A 20,661-nucleotide genomic window follows, 5' to 3' on the forward strand; every position below is an offset into this window, starting at 1 on the left:
TTACAGAAGACTCGAAAAAGAAAAATACTAGATGGAGGGGCTGCATGTTTTTAGACGTAGGGAAGAAATATGCACCGGCCTTACACCTGAAAAGTGTAAATTATAAATCAGATCCACGCTCGCTCATAGCGGAGATAGTATGGGCATCAGTAGGAGTTGTAAAAATCTATATACATTGAGTGTCCAGGAAAAGTGGCTTAGTTGCCCATAGCAACCAATCAGATTTCACCTTTTATTTTCCAAAGGAGCTCTGAGAAATGAAAGGTGCAACTCAGCCACTTTTCCTTGACACCAGTTTTGATAACTCTGCTCCAATGCATTACTCAGAGCAAATAGAAATGATCCTAGGCTGGTGTGAATTCCAGCAGGCTGTTCTGGCAGACAATGCTGGGAATCGGCCAGACAAAAATGGCAGTTTGCAGCAGTTTGTGTCCGTCCGATTCTCCACATTGTCTGCCAGAATGTGTCCGGATCTCCACCGGACCCCATTATACTTAATGGAGTCAGTGGGCATTCCGTCTGTATCCAGCAGTGCCAGATCCGGAGAATTTCAGCCTGCCAGAATTCACACTAAAACTAATCTTAGTATTTACTTACTATGCCTTATATCAAGCTAATGGTTTAGTATTTTGGGAAATAATGTGCCTTATTTTAAGGAAATGTGCCCAGTTTGTAATTATAATATATAAACCATACATTTGGTCCTTTGAAAAATGCAATTGGCTTCATACATCCACATTAGAAGACTTCATTCATTTAGGCATACAATTACACACACTACTCACAAAAAGGGATATTTGGCTTGTGGGTGAAATTTCAGGATGAACCTAAAAGCTTTAGATATATATATATATACACACACATAAAAAGTTAGGGCTATTTGGCTTGTGGGTGAAATTTCAGAATGAACCTAAAATGCCCTCTAACCTTTACAGATGAACTTAATGTGACCTTCTCTAAACTTTTGAATGCACATATCCAACTGTTCAATGTTTCAGTACTTTTTGCACAACTTGCTGTTCTCTAGCAGTTTTTCCCCGTGCATGCTAAATGTCTAGTTTACAGTTCTCCCAGATCTGGTGGGTGAAGACTAGCTGCCATCCACTGCACAAAGAAAGTAGAGAAGAATCTGCTTTCTAACCTTCTCTTACTCATTCAGAAGCAGCTCTAGGATCATAGGGGACATTACAGAGAAGCACTAACATGTATGGTTGTGAATAAAGCACTTCTGCTGAGATATTAATTTGCTATTAAGCTGTACAGTCTACTTGTCTATGTGTATCTTACTCCGTCCTTGATGGGTTCAAAGGGCTTTTCTGGTAATACAGATTTGTTTAATTTTTTTTTAGCAAGTGCACACAGCCTGCCCCCTGAAACAGAAAATTCATACTTACGTGTTCCATGCAGCTATGGTCCTCTGTGCTGCCTTCATTGTTTGCATATTCCAGTCCCCACACAGTTTTCTTCTGGTGGCGCATGTGCATGGTCACATTCACTGCTCCAGTCATTGGCTGGAGTGGTGCATGTGATCATGCTCTATCAGCGCCAGAAGATGCAGACAACAGAGGCAACGCGGAGGACTGGAGTAGCGTGGAGCAGGTAACTATGAATCTTCTGTTTCAAGGGACAGGCTGCGGGCATTTGCAAAAAAATCAGTGTAAGGCTGCTTTCACACGGGCGAGATTTCCGCGCGGGTGCAATGCGGTAGGTGAACGTATTGCACCCGCACTGAATCTGGACCCATTAATTTCTATGGGGCTGTGCACATGAGCTTATGTGTTGCGTGAAAATCGCAGCATGCTCTATATTGTGCGTTTATAACGCAACGCAGGCCCCATAGAAGTGAATGGGGCTGAGTGAAAATCGCAAGCATCCGCAAGCAAGTGCGGATGCGGTGCGATTTTCACGCATGGTTGCTAGGTGACAGTCTATTCACTGTATTATTTTCCCTTATAACATGGTTATAAGGGAAAATAATAGCATTCTGAATACAGAATGCTTGGTAGGTGGTCAATTGAGGGTTAAAAAAAAATAAAAAAATTAACTCACCTTCTCCTCTTGATCGCATAGTTCCCGGTCTCTTCAGATGAGCTGTCGGCTAAAGGACCTTTGGTGACGTCAGATCACATGCTCCAATCACATGGTCCATCACCGTGGTGATAGACCATGTGATTGGAGCATGTGATCTGACGTCACCACAGGTCCTAGCCGTTAGTTCATCATTAAAGAAGTAAAGAAGAGACCGGGAACTACGCGATCAAGAGGAGAAGGTAAGTTAATTTTTTTAAATTTTTTTTTTAACCCTCAATTGACCACCTACTAAGCATTCTGTATTCAGAATGCTATTATTTTCCCTTATAACCATGTTTCTGTGAAGAAGTTCGGGTCTGGGTACCACAGTCGGTTTTTTATCACGCGAGTGCAAAACACATTGCACCCGCGCGATAAAAACTGAACATCGGAACGCAATCGCAGTCAAAACTGACTGCAATTGCGTACCTAATCGCGCGGGTTTGCCGCAACACACCGGGACGCATCCGGACCTAATCCGGACACGCCCGTGTGAACCCAGCCTTAGGGAGAGTTCACATCAGCGTTACGTTTCCGTTATTTCTTTATATTTCTGTTCTAACAGATCAGAAGAACGGAAAAATAACGGTGAAGTGAACTTATTACAAAATTTCTTATGGTCACTTGTACTTGATTTTTGCAAAGTTGTGTGAATAGTTAGTGACCATTTAAAACTTTCTTTTTAGAATCTTTGGTGATTTCTTTTTTTATATTATTTTCAATGTCACTATCTATATTTAAAAAAAGAATCATGCAGTTTTCACACTGACCACCTGGCCTAATAATATACCAGGACTTTCTGTTTAGAAATTTACAGCAGCTACATGACGTTTAACATATGAACATGATTTAAAATAGTAGGTAATTTTGGTAATTTTCTGATGATACGTTAATTAAGCGGTGCAGAGAGGCCCTCGGGGTATTGCTAGGTAGTGCAGGTCATATGCAAATGCAATGGCTTCCTCGCTTCCTAAAGCTGGACCAGATGGCAATATACATTTTAGGCTACTTTCACACTTGTGTTGCTGCAGAGGATCTCAATACCGGAATTAAATGGATCCGTTTTGATTTTGCACATCAGGATGCATCCGTTCCATTAGGATGCAGTTGTGTGAAATCAAAACGGAAAAAAACTGATCCGTCACTAAGTACATTGAAAGTCAACGGGTGACGGATCCGGTTCTTTAGGCTCCTTAAAGAAACGGATCCGTCACCATTGACTTACATTGTTTTGAGTCCCTGATCCATTTTTTTCCCGTTTTTATGACTGTGCACAAAACCGCAGCTTGCAGGGGTTTTGTGTCCGGTCACAAAACGGAATGCTGACGAAACGGAAGACGTCCTGATGCATCCTAAACAGATCTCTTTCTATTCAGAATGCATGAGGACTAAACGGACTAAAATTGTGATCCATCAGGTTGAAACATTTCGACCGTAGTTAGCTGAAGTATGTTGCATGATCAGCCGAATTCAGTCAATCACTTTGCTGAAGCCTCTGGGAGCCATGTGTCTAATACTTTTCAAAATCGCACAGAAATCCCAACATATATCCATAAAAAAGGCTCACTTGACTGCAGCAACTACTACTCACTGTGCAGTATATATCTATGGACAAAAAGTCTATGTGTAGCCCTGGTTAACCATAGCAAGTCAATCAGCCAAGGTCAGGTAATGACCACCAGATGGTGCTTGAAGACTATTTTAAAAAGTGAGCTAAGTATAAGGCTTTCTAGCAGAATAATCAGATAATGGTAATGAAGTAGCAGGTGAGTATTTTGCTATATCAGCAAGCTTATGACAAATAATTTTTCAGCTTTTCTGATGAAGCAAAGTCATTAGAACCGATCACTGTAGTGTCTTAATTTACCACTCCTTACATATCATAGCACAGACATGTTCTGCAGTCTAATGTCTCCATATCAGACACACATGGGAGTTGGGCAATTTCATAGAAGCCAGTCTTAATGTGTTCTATATATCTTTCAGGGCAAGGTATTTGGTGCACTGGGCAGATTAGGCAAATTGCACCATCCCCTTCCTGCTCTGGAGAAACAGTTTAAAACTACCATACTATTTTAAAAGATGCAGGCATAGGCAGCAATTATAACTATTTAATCCAGGCAATGTTGTCTGTGATTGGAATCTTCACTTTCCTTTTCTTCTCCATTCCACCCAGACCAGCATGACAATTTCACCCAAAGACTGCATTGTTTACTGGCGAGGCTTTATGGGTTCTGAGGTCGCGGCCACAAAAACTTTTACTGGGCTGGACAACCCTTTTTATTACAAATCTCAGATAAAACCCCTAAATTAATACAGACTTCTGGTCACATGCAAGAATGAAAACATGACCCCAGATCAGACCCCAGAATTAATACAGATGCTAGATTACTTCCCAAAATTAATACAGATCCCAGATCAGACCCTATAATTATGACAGACTCCAGACCCCAAATTAATACAGAAAGATTAATATAGATCCCAGTCTCCTAATTTCAGATCAGACCCAAAAAAAAATAATGTACTCACCACCTCAGTAAGCAGTGTGAGCTATGAGTGCCATCAACAGAATTGTATTTGCTACTGCAGTCTACGTCCTAACACAGGAGGACCGTAGAGTAGTAATGCCAACCATGTTCACCACTGTTCAGGGCTTCTGTACTAATCAGTGACTTCATCACTGATGAAAGCTCTCATTAGGATACGTGGCATGATCACTTGGGTAAGGTGGCACCCTCAGAGATCACCTACAGTACCTTCGCTTACCCAGGGCTAGGCTAGTGAACGAATATTTGTTTCAACCTTTGTTGTAGAGCATGGGTACACAACCCTGGTCTGACTGTCACTGTTATGGGAGAACTTTGGATGTCACTTTTAAGGAGGACATTGTGACCATGACTGTTTTAGGGACACTATAAATTTCACTGCATTGTGCATGCAGTGAAACAAGGTGTACTGTCTCTCAGTAAGTTGGGCCTTCATTTATTATACACAGGTGCCAGGTTTTCTTTAAGTTCATAGCTGTCCTTTGTGTTACAATGGAAGTTCATGGCTACCACTGTCCTGTGCGCACGGGGAATCAGCTGTCTGTGTGTGCATTAGGGCCATTGTTCAGTGTAACTCACCTCTGTTGCAGTACTGCAAAGGTTAATCTTCTCTGACTCTGTGCAGCCTCTTGACTAATGCTCTTATCTGCCCTTATATGTATGCTGGACTGTGGTTCCACTCCTTGCCTGAGCTTTAGGTTCCTAGTTTGTTAGCTTAATCAGTGATTTTCTGCTCTTGTACGAACTTCTGTCTGTTAACCAACTCTGTTACTCCTCTGCCTGCCCTGACCTTAGATCGTTCACTATACTGACCCCTTGCTGACTGCCCTGACCTCAGATTAGTTTCATGGAAGTGCACGAATTCTGCCTGTCCTGACCTCTGCCTGTTTACCGACTACAAATATTGCCTGACCCCTTTATGCTTCACATCAGTGTCTCTGACCTCCATGGATGAGCTGTCAACTACATTGGGACTATTCCAAGAGGTAGTGGCCTGGTTAGTCCCCTGCAACGAAGGCCATCTCCCTGTAGAGGGGTAAAGAGTGAAGACCTAGGGGTCGCCAGGATAACGCCCTTAGGACTCAAATCGGTTAAATGAGTCCGTACCTGCTGCTTGTAACACTTTGAATGAGTACAATCTGACAATGCGACCTGCATAGAGTAATCTTCTGAACACTTTTGACCAGTAGGGGATGCTCTTCATCCAAACTTTTAACAGCAGTCCCAGAGTATTACCATCCGGTAGTTCTGTTTGATATATGATGTTGCTGTAAAGTTTGTCTCACCCTCCTCTTCCCCGGCCAAAGCAATTTCTCATTAACTTTAATGATATGTGCTAAAGCACACTGTGAAATATCCTTTCTTCTATTCACTTTTTCTGCTACGGATTTCACCAGATTCCTGGGTAAAATCTGTATGTTATGCATGCATATTTTGCAGCACATTTTCTGCAGATGTCACCCTATGCATTGCAAAAGGTAAAATTCACAATAAAAATCCTTGACAGACCCATAGCAGGATTAATTTGCTGTGGATTACAAAATCTCCATCATTAAATCAATTCTGCACAGATTTTTTCACTACATGTTGATGGGGTTTTCAATAACCTGTCCACATGTTTTGTACTATAAATCTCTGTGGATTGAGGCTATGGCTACACGGCGTCTGGCAACAGCCTCAGAAATTGATCGACCAAAAATGTGTGCAACATGCCTGCAAGTTCCTGTGTTGCTGTAAAAACACAGCTGAAAAGTCCCACACAACTTGCATTGTGGTCAGTGGGGGCAAAGTCACATGTGACTAAAAATTCACCAGTGTTGGGTTTTCTCTAATTGTTGTTTCAGAGTCATGGCGTCGCATGTTCCACCGCATTAACAACCATTAGATGCATTACCGTATGACACGTGTGTAGACCCAGCCATACTGTGCAAAATCCACACTGAAAATCCATAGCTATTGCGGTGTGTAAATTCACCCCATTGACATCACCAGGAAGAACAGACATGGAGAAGGTGGTTTCTCTTTGTTCTTTTCTAATTGACTCTTACAAAGTCAGCATTTTGGCTAATGACATACAGTATAAAAGAAGGTTTTCCAAAAGTGAACCCCCATAAGGTAATCGAAACACTTAGAGGTTTCACATTAGTAAAAAATATGGGAGGGTCATTTATTATTTGAGATTGTTTTTATGTCTCTTTGAAGTCTGGCTTTGCTTTGTGTGGTTGGACCAAATTTATGAAATGGTGCACAGTTTTCATGTGCCTTATTTTCACCCCTATAAGACACACTTTTGCTCCCCAACGGGGGGGGGGGGGGGTGTCAGTGCATCTTATGGGGCGAATACTAATGAGTGCTTCCATTATACAGGGAGTGCAGAATTATTAGGCAAGTTGTATTTTTGAGGATTAATTTTATTATTGAACAACAACCATGTTCTCAATGAACCCAAAAAACTCATTAATATCAAAGCTGAATATTTTTGGAAGTAGTTTTTAGATTGTTTTTAGTTTTAGCTATTTTAGGGGGATATCTGTGTGTGCAGGTGACTATTACTGTACATAATTATTAGGCAACTTAACAAAAAACAAATATATACCCATTTCAATTATTTATTTTTACCAGTGAAACCAATATAACATCTCAACATTCACAAATATACATTTCTGACATTCAAAAACAAAACAAAAACAAATCAGTGACCAATATAGCCACCTTTCTTTGCAAGGACACTCAAAAGCCTGCCATCCATGGATTCTGTCAGTGTTTTGATCTGTTCACCATCAACATTGCGTGCAGCAGCAACCACAGCCTCCCAGACACTGTTCAGAGAGGTGTACTGTTTTCCCTCCTTGTAAATCTCACATTTGATGATGGACCACAGGTTCTCAATGGGGTTCAGATCAGGTGAACAAGGAGGCCATGTCATTAGATTTTCTTCTTTTATACCCTTTCTTGCCAGCCACGTTGTGGAGTACTTGGACGCGTGTGATGGAGCATTGTCCTGCATGAAAATCATGTTTTTCTTACCTTGCAGACTTCTTCCTGTACCACTGCTTGAAGAAGGTGTCTTCCAGAAACTGGCAGTAGGACTGGGAGTTGAGCTTGACTCCATCCTCAACCCAAAAAGGCCCCACAAGCTCATCTTTGATGATACCAGCCCAAACCAGTACTCCACCTCCACCTTGCTGGCGTCTGAGTCGGACTGGAGCTCTCTGCCCTTTACCAATCCAGCCATCTGGCCCATCAAGACTCACTCTCATTTCATCAGTCCATAAAACCTTAGAAAAATCAGTCTTGAGATATTTCTTGGCCCAGTCTTGACGTTTCAGCTTGTGTGTCTTGTTCAGTGGTGGTCGTCTTTCAGCCTTTCTTACCTTGGCCATGTCTCTGAGTATTGCACACCTTGTGCTTTTGGGCACTCCAGTGATGTTGCAGCTCTGAAATATGGCCAAACTGGTGGCATCTTGGCAGCTGCACGCTTGACTTTTCTCAGTTCATGGGCAGTTATTTTGCGCCTTGGTTTTTCCACACGCTTCTTGCGACCCTGTTGACTATTTTGAATGAAACGCTTGATTGTTTGATGATCACGCTTCAGAAGCTTTGCAATTTTAAGAGTGCTGCATCCCTCTGCAAGATATCTCACTATTTTTGACTTTTCTGAGCCTGTCAAGTCCTTCTTTTGACCCATTTTGCCAAAGGAAAGGAAGTTGCCTAATAATTATGCACCCCTGATATAGGGTGTTGATGTCATTAGACCACACCCCTTCTCATTACAGAGATGCACATCACCTAATATGCTTAATTGGTAGTAGGCTTTCGAGCCTATACAGCTTGGAGTAAGACAACATGCATAAAGAGGATGATGTGGTCAAAATACTCATTTGCCTAATAATTCTGCACGTAGTGTAGAAGCGCTCATTAGTACTGGAGGACCGGGAGGGGTGAATGCAGCGCTCCCCGGGCTCTGTACTCACCACTTCCTGGTCCTCTGCTGCTTGCTGTGAGTGCGTACAGCGTGAAGACATCGGCGCTCTGTGACCTCACCCTGTGCACGTCGGGTCACAGCACAGACCGGAAGGAAGAAGAAGAGAGCTGGATCTACTAGAAGTTTATTTTATTTTTTGCTCTGAGGCATAGGGGTCTGATCTGAGGCATGGGGTCTGATCTGATATCTGAATGGTGTAGGATGCAACTTTATTGCAACAATTCAAGAGACACAGATTATAGAATGTGCCATAACCCGGGTCTAATCTCACTTTTCCGCCTTAAACATAGATCACATTGAATAGTGGCGCATCTCCAAAATGTCGCAGAAATGTCACAAAAAAGTTGCAATTGGCATGTTGTGCAACATTTTTAGACCAAAAACCTGACATATCTGATTTGATAAATGACTCCCATGGTGTTTTAAAGTGAATGTCAACCTTGAACACCATTTTGCATTTTTTTCCCAAAATTTTGAGGTAGTAATTTCATAATCCATTTTTATAGAGGTCGAAGACCAGATTTTCTGATCCAGAGATCCAGATGCATCTATAGGGTTAACAGGGTTGTATGATATTAGAAAAAAGGTTTTATTTCAGGAAGCGGCATGGGTTGTATCAGATATCCTCACTGCCTCCTGTACTTACGGCCATGGCCACATTATGAGACATAGTCTGACATGTGTGTATACTATACATGGGGTTTTATAGGGAGTAGCCAAAAAAGTGTCCTTGTACCATACAGTAGATTTGACAGGTTAACATCGGAATACTTATTTTATGTACAGTCAAGCTTATGCCATATGTTTGTATCCATCAGAAAGATAAAGCAAGCAAGTTTTTTTGTTTTTTTATATGTCCCAAATGTGATGTGAACAGAGCTTTACAGATCCGTGACTGACTTTGGTATGGTACAAGGATGAAGATCTGGTGATTGTCTCATTGCTGGCAGTTATTCAGGGACATACAATCCTGAAGAAATAGATCATTGGTCTAGAAAGCTGGCAACAGCCCGACATCTTTCTAATTGCTGTATTGTAGTAATAGGGGAATTTTTGTACTTTGAGAAGTTGGATTGACAGCTGTCTGCTGAGTGGCGGTTACTCATTCTAATTGATCCTATCGTGACTATGTACACAAACTATTTTTGCACGTTCACACATTTGATGATGGTTCAGGCACCAGTAGTGACAACAGTACTAAAAAGACTGGTATGGTGAGCTTGTCTGAAACCATTCAGACATAGCAAATACATGTGCAGAAAGTTAAGAAAATTATTCAGACGGACTGCAAGAGACACACATACCAACTTCAGGAGCCTGTTCAGACATAGCAGATGATGGATGGCAGTGGTCAAGGCATCAAGGTGGAAGGATGCTTCAGGACACAGTTCAGACACAATGGTACATTAATACAAACAGAAAGATAAAGCACCATTCAGGCTCACAATTGAGAGGCCAGGCAGATATTGACGCAAAGATTGACATGTTGCACAACCAGGGCAGATTATAGAACTCAAAAGACATCTATAGCAGACTGATACATACTGTAACTCAGGAACATATATAGCAGACTTAAAGCAGTCCTGTCACCAGGATCAACCATATTAAGCCCGGCATTACTGGCTGGTAGGGCTTGTTATGCTGATTAAAACTATACCTTTCTTTTGTCTTTATGCGAAACAGCTGCAGAGAAACATGTGTTTTATTCATATGCAAATGAGAAGTTCGAGCACCAGGAGGTGGGACTGACTGCTTTTAGTACTGTTTTTTAACACCCCTGTGCTTTGCACACTCCCCGCTTCCCATTGATTGACAGGACCAGACATCAGGCTGAGGGCAAAGCTGTGTCCTAGCATCTACATATCATAAACTCTATGTACTATAGCTTCACCACACTGAGATCTGCTCAGAAAGCTAATCTACACATTACTGCTTTATTCACAAGCACGATATATGAATATAGACACTAGGCCTGCACCTGCGTCTCTTAATAACGTCTGCAGATCCACCAGCACCTATAGAGCTTTATTCACACCGGTGTCTAAAACGATGGTCTTAATAAATGTGCCCCATAGTTTTAATCAACATAATCAACCTTACCAGCCAGTATGTCTGATTTAATAGGTTTGATCCTGGTGACAGAGCCGCTTTAACAAACTCATTAGAAGAGCGGGTGCACACACAGCCAGAGAAAGATTAACCCTCGCTATACAGAACCAAGGAGGAATACAAGTACATTGGCACAGTTCACACAAGTAACTGAGGCCAGAACGTACATAACAGCGGCAACATGAACCGCCATTGAACACAACATCACCAATCCAAACCCATAAGAAGCCGGCGCCTGCTGGTACGACGACAACATGTGAAACGTCATTGTAACAAACAGTGTCGGACTGGGCTCCTTCACACTAACTTATTTTTTTTCCATGTCTGTACGGTTCATCTCACTTTAATGGGGCAGCAAACAAAAAATTTACTCTCTGTGCATTCCGTGTCTGCATGTCCGCATGGCTGTTCTGCAAAATGATAGAACATGTCCTATTATTGTCGGCATTACAGACAAGGACAGGACTGTTCTATTAGAGGCCGGCTGTTCTGTTCCGCATAATGTGCAATGCACACACCCGGTATCCATGTTTTGCGGATCCGCAATTTGCAGACTGCAAAACATCCAACAGTCATGTTCATGAGCCCTTACAGTGATACACCAATCACTCATTGGATGCATGTAGTACACAAGAAACTTATACACGGGTCATATGCCACTGATACATATGTCACATGCTGTACATACACCACTGATACATAGAACATACAGTTGCAAGAAAAAGCATGTGAACCCTTTGGAATGATATGGATTTCTGCACAAATTGGTCATAAAATGTGATCTGATCTTCATCTAAGTCACAACAATAGACAATCACAGTCTGCTTAAACTAATAACACACAAAGAATTAAATGTTACCATGTTTGTATTGAACACACCATGTAAACATTCACAGTGTAGGTGGAAAAAGTATGTGAACCCCTAGACTAATGATATCTCTAATAGCTAATTGGAGTGAGGTGTCAGCCAACTGGAGTCCAATCAATGAGATGAGATTGGAGGTGTTGGTTACAGCTGCCCTGCCCTATAAAAAACACACACCAGTTCTGGGTTTGCTTTTCACAAGAAGCATTGCCTGATGTGAATGATGCCTCGCACAAAAGAGCTCTCAGAAGACCTATGATTAAGAATTGTTGACTTGCATAAAGCTGGAAAGGGTTATAAAAGTATCTCCAAAAGCCTTGCTGTTCATCAGTCCACGGTAAGACAAATTGTCTATAAATGGAGAAAGTTCAGCACTGCTGCTACTCTCCCTAGGAGTGGCCTCCTATAAAGATGACTGCAAGAGCACAGTGCAGACTGCTCAATGAGGTGAGTAAGAATCCTAGAGTGTCAGCTAAAGACTTACAAAAGTCTCTGGCATATGCTAACATCCCTGTTAGTGAATCTACGATACGTAAAACACTAAACAAGAATGGATTTCATGGGAGGATACCACAGGATGCCACTGCTGTCCAAAAAAAACATTGCTGCACGTTTACAGTTTGCACAAGAGCACCTGGATGTTCCACAGCAGTACTGGCAAAATATTCTGTGGACAGATGAAACCAAAGTTGAGTTGTTTCGAAGAAACACACAATACTATGTGTGGAGAAAAAGAGGCACAGCACACCAACATCAAAACCTCATCCCAACTGTGAAGTATGGTGGTGGGGGCATCATGGTTTGGGGCTGCTTTGCTGCTCCAGGGCCTGGACGGATTGCTATCATCGAAGGAAAAATTAATTCCAAGTTTATCAAGACATTTTGCAGGAGAACTTAAGGCCATCTGTCCCCCAGCTGAAGCTCAACAGAAGATGGGAGTTGCAACAGGACAACAACCCAAACCATAGAAGTAAATCAACAACAGAATGGCTTAAACCAGGGATGCTCAACCTGCGGCCCTCCAGCTGTCTTCGGCGCGTCTGTCTTCGGCGCAGGCGCAGTGAATGTCTGACCGCTCCCTGCACAGACATCTCCACTGCGTCTGCGCCGATGACTGATATGTCTGTGCAGGCAGCGGTCAGACATTCACTGCGCCGAAGACAGACGTGCACGGCGCAGGCGCGAGAATTCGTCCGCTGACTCAGAGGTAGGATCGCATTCCAGAGGAGATGGGCGGGCTGGAGGGACGCGCTGGGCGGCATTTTGTGAAGATAGACCGAGCCTCTAGGTGTTGAAAAGACGCCCGCATAGCACCTAGAGGCTCATTAGCACATCAATAAAAGTTCGTTTTTTAGGGAAACGGCTGTACAAAAAGCTATTATAATAGCATTGTTTGGTAGAGCAGACACTAGCGGATCGCTAGTGTCTGACAGCTAAATTTTTCAAAACGATGTGGTAGAAACCCTTTAAAGGTTTTCTTTGGGTGTAAAAAATTAAAATAAAAAATCTGGACCAAAATACAGTATGTGTCAAACTAAAATAGAAATGCTCACCCATTAAAGGGCCTGTGTCCACTTTTCTAGTTATCCTCTATCCACAGGATCGGGGATAACTAAGTGATCTGTCGTGGTCTGAACGCTGGAGCCCCCACTGATCCCCCTTCTTGATTAAGGGGCAGGTCAAGCATATGCCCTGTCTCTCCATCCATTTTCTATGGGGTCAATGGAGATGGCGGAGTACAGCGCTGGCTATTTCCACTGGTCCCAAAGAGAATAAATGGAGCAGCAGGGCATATGTGTGGCCTACCATACCATCAAAAAGGGGGAACAGGACCCAATCCTGGGATCAGTGGGGGTCGCAGAATCGGACCTTACTAATCATATAGTTATGCTCTACGGTGTGGAGAGGGTAACTTGAAAACCTGGACATTCACTTTAAATCCTCCACCACTTCACCACCAGTATCTCTTTACCTGGCAGCAGTGATGTCTGTAAATACGGAATATTATCACTACCTCCATGTAAACCATACATGTCAATACTGGAGAATGTGACGCACTGTGCAGAACTTTTTTCAGGCATAAGTCCAACCCCCTTTGCAGGTCATAACCTTTAACAAAGCCCAAGCAAAGGTGCTAGAGGAGCAATGTGAGCAAAGGGCATAAACGGAGGGTCATAACTGAAACTGAGGCATCAGGGTCACCTGAGGCAGGATAATAGTGGGGATCCTGGACATGGGGTAACTGGAGAAGAGGCAATATTAGCGGTTCATTTAGAGTGGGGGCATCTGGAGCTGGGACACTAATAGGGGTGCACCTAAAGCAGAGGCATTACGGTCGCCTGAGGCAGGGTATTAGGGGGGCAACTGGAGAAGAGGCAATATTAGGGGTGCATTTAGAGTGGGGGCATCTGAAGCTGTGGCACTAATGGGGGTGCACCTAAAGCAGAGGTATTGGGGGGGGACCTAGGGCAGTCCCCCCCAATGCCACTCTGAACTCTGCAGAGAGCAGCACACATACACAGATCTGAGTCTACTATAAACAAATCCCCTATTTTCCCCTTACAGTCTCCTACAGCTCACTACTGTCACACACCTGAGAAATCAGCCCAGCACTGCAGAGGAGTCCTTCTCTCCAGCAGCCACAGTTTTCTAACAGCAGGGAGGGCAGGAGGGTGGCCAGACATGTTCTCTCCTCCTTCACGGCCAGCAGCCCAGGAAGCTTAGAAGATTCTGTGGGGACTCCTGTACAATTTACACCAGTAGGAGGCTGCATCACTGTACAATACTGCCACCTAGTGGCTACAATAATTATCTCTCCTGAGAAACAAGAGAAATAATTACTCCTCTGTCTTATCTCCCAGCGCAGGAGATTGGGCGCCCACCGAGGAATCCCCTGCCTCCCCGGTGGGCCAGTCCGAGTCTAGTAACAAAACCTGTAAGTAGAGAGATAAAACCCACAAAGTTGTGTGATGTCATTCATGTCATATTGGCCTGGGGTTGCCATGAAGGTTATTCAATGGTTTTGGTTCTTTAAATATAACAAAATTCCAGTCATTACCTGGTATACTGTTATCCTTCCAGACCTTTATGATCACTTTTGGCAGCCTGCCTCTGGCTTTTAATTATTCATGCTCATTTGGAATCTCATCAAGGTCAATGTGCTTGCAGCGATTAGGCAATATTACTTAATCACCTGCGTGATTCTTTTTTTCAACCATTAGTTGAATCAATTAATCAATTATTGTTAGGTTAATGTACACTATTAGCCAGAAATCACCTATCCACTGGGTAGATGATAAACCTTAGATGGGTGAGGGTCTATCTGATGGCCAGAAGTACATTGAATGGAGCAGCAGTAAAACATATGCACCCTAGCTCTCTATTAACTTTATCCCACAAAGAAGTATTTTTCCCCTAGCCACAAGGTGATAAATATCGGATTGCGTTGAGTCCGACCACTGAACTTCCAGCGATCCTGAGAACGAGAGGTCCTTAAAGGGGTTTTCTGGGATTTTAATATTGATGACCTATTCTTAGGATAGGTCATCATTATCAGATCGGTGGGGTCCGACACCCAGCACCCCCACTCATTAGCTGTTTGAAGAGAAAGCTGTGCTCCTATTCAAGTGTATAAGAAGGAGCCATCCTATAGAAGTGAATGGAACAGCTTGTAGTTATACCTTCTCACCCTTGCAATGTCGACAGCGAGCAGGTAAACAACGAAGGGAGGGCAGCGCTGTTCAAACAGCTGATCGGCGGTGGACACCCACCAATCTGATATTGATGACCTATCCTGAGGATAGGTCATCAATATTAAAATCCCGGAAAACCCCTTGAAGTCCTCAGTAATGCACGATATGGCCCATCGGTCCACTCAATTCCATGGAGCAAATGCACCGCACCATTCACAGAGGGGACCTCTGAACAACTCAATTTAACTATTGCCAGGGTTCCTAGTGGTTTGACTCCCTGTGATCCGATAAATCAGCTAACCTGAGGATAGGTGATGCATATTGTGGAATAAACCCTTGAAAAGTCTATTGTACTGACAGAACAAAAAAGGACTTGGTTGTGTCCTGAAAGGACTTTTTAACAAAAAAAAAGGTTGTACATTCGTAGGTTCCCATTCTACTCCACAATGTTGCTGTGGGGCCCTATGATTTTTGTGAATGCCTTTTAGTCCCTTTGGCGTCATCATGTTTCTTGATATTGGACAATATTGGACATACCTAAAAAAGACAAACTGGAGATTGTAAAGGAGAGGAGGGAAAACATAGTAGATATGGAGGCATGTCTTGTGGCACCATCATAAAATCTTAAGTACAAAATGTTACTTAAGGCTCAGCTAATAGCATGGGTCCTTTCACCAGGATGTAGACTGTTATTGTAACGGTAAAGCTTGGAGATGTATATATTTCGTTGACTGTTGGCCATTGCCCTAATGCACTTAACCAAGTGACATGTAAATATCTAAAAGCCAGGAATAGCCCCAAAACTAAAAGTTTATATTGACCCCTTATTTCCTGAACTATGAATTCCATTCCAGGACAACATTTCTGACATGGATTAATTTCCTGCCATTCATTGTACTTGGATAACTTCATTTGGTCATCTTTTGTGATAGTTTATATTCTTTTCATACTTTTTTATGCTCTTTTTATACTCTTTTTTTTTTTTTTTTTTTTTTTTTTCATCAGTTTGAGTTATATCTGGAAAAGCTGGATGAGATTACTTCCACCCGCCCTTGACTTCGACAATTAATACAAGTAACTAGGTAGAAAGTTGAAGGCACCGCCAAAGTGAAGTATTCACACATTGCTTTATTTCAGAGCACAGATGCATAAGACAGCAACATGTCAGCAAGCAGGCCTTCTTCATGCCGTGTAATTCCTTGAAGCAGACCTGCATGCTGAAACATCGCTGATTTATGCTTTTGTGCTGTAAGATACTGCTTGGAATACTTCACTGGTGGTGAGTCTGGTGGTGCTCAATCCAAACCAAGCATGTCATTCCTATCTCTGGTGCGCACAAGAGCAAGGAGTTTATACCCACATACTGCTATAAATGCCAACAAAGTGCTACCAAACAATACCATCATACATTGTCTAAGTAGAAAATGGTTTAAAGTCCCTGGTGGTCTAGGACTGTGAAGGGATTAATGTTAAGGTCCCTGAAGGCCAGGACATTAAAGGTTTACAAGCTCCACTGTCAGGTTGCTCTGAGGATCCAGTATATTTGCGCCTCCTAGGAGGATGTGAGCCCTGGGCAGTTGCCCAGTTATCCATCTCCTAAACCATCCCTGACCGTTGCTGCTCCCACAAGGTTTGTCACATTTTTCTGATTTCTAAATTGAAAATGTTCTTATTTATGCAGTGATTCTAGAACATGAAGTGTTATTGGCATTCAGAAGAGCCAGATGACAACCCCTGTGGGAGCTGCAAGGCCAGTAAAACTGCTAAGAAAATAACATGGCAAAACAGCATGCTAGTATGTGCATTTTTGTTTAAGAAACAGTCCTAGAAAATGTTACTAGAACTGAGTCTATGGACCAGATTGTGTTTTTTACATAATGTTGCATTTCTCTTTGAATTCAGTGAAGGAAAAGCAAAATTCTAAAAAGCAACTTTTAAACACTAAGGGCTCATGCACACGATCCTGGTCGAGTGCATGCCACATCTTCTTTGCGGGGCTGCGGAATGGACGTGCGAAAGCAGACAGTACATTGCAGCCCCATTGAAATGAATGTTTTTTTTTGCAGATCGGATGCAGACCAAACATACGGTTGTGTGCATGATCCCTAAGGAGGACCGACATTTTGTACTGTGATCTCAATCTGTTCTGCGCAGATGTGAGATGCGCCACAACTATTAAAGTGGTTGTCCGGGTTCAGAGCTGAATCTGGACATGTCCCTTTCTTCCCCCACTCAGCCCCTCTGACATGAGCATCAGAGCATTTCATACTGCAGTGCTCTCCCTTGCCCTGCGCTGTATCGCGCATTGCAAGGGCTTTTTCTTGAGATCCGGTGACGTACTGGGCTCTTCATGGGTAAGCTAGGCGGAGGCTGCCTGGTGACGCCACTGGCACTAATGGGCGGGCTTTAGCGCTGCCCTAACCTGTAAAACAGCTAGGGCAGCAATAAAGCCTGTCCATTAGTGCCTCCGCCTAGCAGTGTAAAAATTTAAACCAAAAAGCCCTTCTCCTGCACGATACAGCGCAAGGCAAGGGAGAGTGTCGGAGCATGAAATGCTCCAATGCTCATATCAGAGGGCCACCCTGGGTGAAAATGGGGATATGTCTGGGTTCATAAACCCGGAAAACCCCTTTATGATGCACCCAATAATTGTGGCATCTCAGGGCGCCCATGCACCAGAACTGAGAGCCAGGAGTAACTTGCGCCAGTTTCCTGAAGCACATATTGTGAAATGTGTCAGGCTGCAGAGGTTCTGCCCTTGGCCCACTCATGCCGTTCTGACTTTTTACAAAAATGACATAGTATCTGAAAGGGGCTAAAGAACTTGCGCCAACATTTGTGACTTTAGTGTAGAAGCTTAATAAACCCCACCTAAAAGTGAATGAAATGTTTGCACCATCTGGAGGCTACAGTTTTCATCATATTCATGGACTTGTGAAATGTTTTTATGGCTCATGAATCTTTGTTGCCGTTCATTTTATTTCCTCATGAGACATCATGGACAAGGTAAATAAAACTAGTCGAGAGTCATCAGAACTTGTAAACCGAACCTGTTATTACCACCCGTGGCCATTTCTCTGGTGAGATGCTAGCTACTGAGTAACCTGCTCCTGTAAATAGTGTGCTTACCCATCCAGCATGGGATGGATATTTCATATTACTAGATGTCGTAAAGAAGGATTCCAATGTGACACAGTATTTTCAGTGTAGTTAATGACTAGCACAATGTTTGCTGTTGTATGGCGCTACTGTTCTGTTATGCCTTTATATTCTTGGGAAGACAATCACACTTTAATGATCTGCCGTGATACTGCTCATGTACAAACAGATTGTAGGATCACCTCACCAGCTAAAGTCCAGCCAGGCTAATTTACTGGCTGAACTTTGAAGTGTTCCTGTCTCCTACTGTACAGACAGAAGAGGCGGCCATTTTGTGCAATGAAGCAACAATTCAGTAATATCTGAGGCACTAGTCAAATACATTTCTGAAATTAAAGGGGTTGTCTGACAAATAAATATTCTACAGTTTTCAGACCAGCACCTGGATCTGAATACATTTGCATCTGCATGTGATTAAAAATTTAGATCTTTAGATCTACTTGAGGTACAGGGCTGGTTTTAAGTTTGTTATAGATTGCCATGTACAACTTGATGTCTGATTTTCATTTTTTTTACATTAATCATGGGATAACCCACTTTAAATGTAGTGGTTCTATACTTTTAGCAACTTGTTCCAGCCTGGTAATTCTTTATCTTTTTTGTCTTTGTCCACCAGCGATAGATGACTGTCCTGTACAAAACAGGACCCAAGACTCTCACCAGCAGACTCTATAGCTGAGGTTTATAGTGTAGTAGTGTGCTTTGCCTGCCTCTACTATCTCTGTGCCTTCCCCCACCTGCCTCTACTATCTGCCTACAGAATAGCGGATCTGGCCGGCCTAAGATGTGGGTATATGGGCTACAGAGGTAGAAGTTGTGCCTCGGCCATGGTGCCCGTGGGAGCCCAAAATTCTTCCTATGACAAACTCAAAGACACTGGTATTGAAAATGGCACATGGTAGATGGAGAGCCCGTTCCAGATTTTGCATTGGGACCCAGAGGCTTTGAGTTTCAACTCATATTAAGTTGCTTCGACATGTCAGCCTCAAGAGCTCTGCATTGGCATTGCACACTGGAAGAAGCTGTAGACTGCTGATAATCTGATCACGCTAGGTGACATCCAGACTAGTGTATCAGTGTCCGGTATGGCAAGTCAGCATCTTCGAGTGAGCTGCAGCCATTCTCAGGTGGACATCACTGTGCCGGATTGTGCAATGAAAGGGGCGTATGATATATCCTGGAAACCTCTTAGTGACCTTGAAAGCCTTTTCTTTGCTACTGTAGATCAAACGTATATATATCCTATAAGATATATACAAGTACAGACCAAAAGTTTGGACACACCTTCTCATTCAAAGAGTTTTCTTTATTTTCATGACTATGAAAATTGTAGATTCACACTGAAGGCATCAAAACTATGAATTAACACATGTGGAATTATATACATAACAAAAAAGTGTGAACCAACTGAAAATATGTCATATTCTAGGTTCTTCAAAGTAGCCACCTTGTGCTTTGATTACTGCTTTGCACACTCTTGGCATTCTCTTGATGAGCTTCAAGAGGTAGTCATCTGAAATGGTTTTCACTTCACAGGTGTGCCCTGTCATGTTTAATAAGTGGGATTTCTTGCCTTATAAATGGGGTTGGGACCATCAGTTGCGTTGTGGAGAAGTCAGGTGGATACACAGCTGATAGTCCTACTGACTAGACTGTTAGAATTTGTATTATGGCAAGAAAAAAGCAGCTAAGTAAAGAAAAACGAGTGGCCATCATTACTTAGAAATGAAGGTCAGTCAGTCCGAAAAATTGGGAAAACTTTGAAAGTGTCCCCAAGTGCAGTCACAAAAACCATCAAGCGCTACAAAGAAACTGGCTCACATGCGGACCGCCCCAGGAAAGGAAGACCAAGAGTCACCTCTGCTGCGGAGGATAAGTTCATCCGAGTCACCAGCCGCAGAAATCGCAGGTTAACAGCAGCTCAGATTAGAGACCAGGTCAATGCCACATAGAGTTCTAGCAGCAGACACATCTCTAGAACATCTGTTAAGAGGAGACTGTGTGAATCAGGCCTTCATGGTAGAATATCTGCTAGGAAACCACTGCTAAGGACAGGCAACAAGCAGAAGAGACTTGTTTGGGCTAAAGAACACAAGGAATGGACATTAGACCAGTGGAAATCTGTGCTTTGGTCTGATGAGTCCAAATTTGAGATCTTTGGTTCCAACCACCGTGTCTTTGTGCGACGCAGAAAAGGTGAACGGATGGACTCTACATGCCTGGTTCCCACCGTGA

At 42.9% G+C, this 20,661-nt stretch overlaps 1 protein-coding gene across 2 annotated transcripts in view; it reads left to right on the forward strand.

Moving 5' to 3' along the window:
- LOC122943622 (synapsin-2-like) overlaps window positions 1-20,661 on the forward strand; it is a 294,778-nt gene that overhangs the window by 272,780 nt on the left and 1,337 nt on the right. Inside the window, exons 11-12 of one of the 2 annotated variants that reach the window (XM_044301506.1) lie at window positions 17,036-17,062; window positions 19,234-19,242. The exons of the other annotated variant lie outside the window; for it this stretch is intronic. Coding sequence (XP_044157441.1) covers window positions 17,036-17,062; window positions 19,234-19,242 — 36 coding nt within the window. The remainder of the gene's footprint in view (window positions 1-17,035; window positions 17,063-19,233; window positions 19,243-20,661) is intronic. 2 annotated transcript variants of the gene reach the window in all.

Source organism: Bufo gargarizans, chromosome 7, assembly GCF_014858855.1.
Source record: "Bufo gargarizans isolate SCDJY-AF-19 chromosome 7, ASM1485885v1, whole genome shotgun sequence".
Taxonomy (NCBI): domain Eukaryota; kingdom Metazoa; phylum Chordata; class Amphibia; order Anura; family Bufonidae; genus Bufo; species Bufo gargarizans.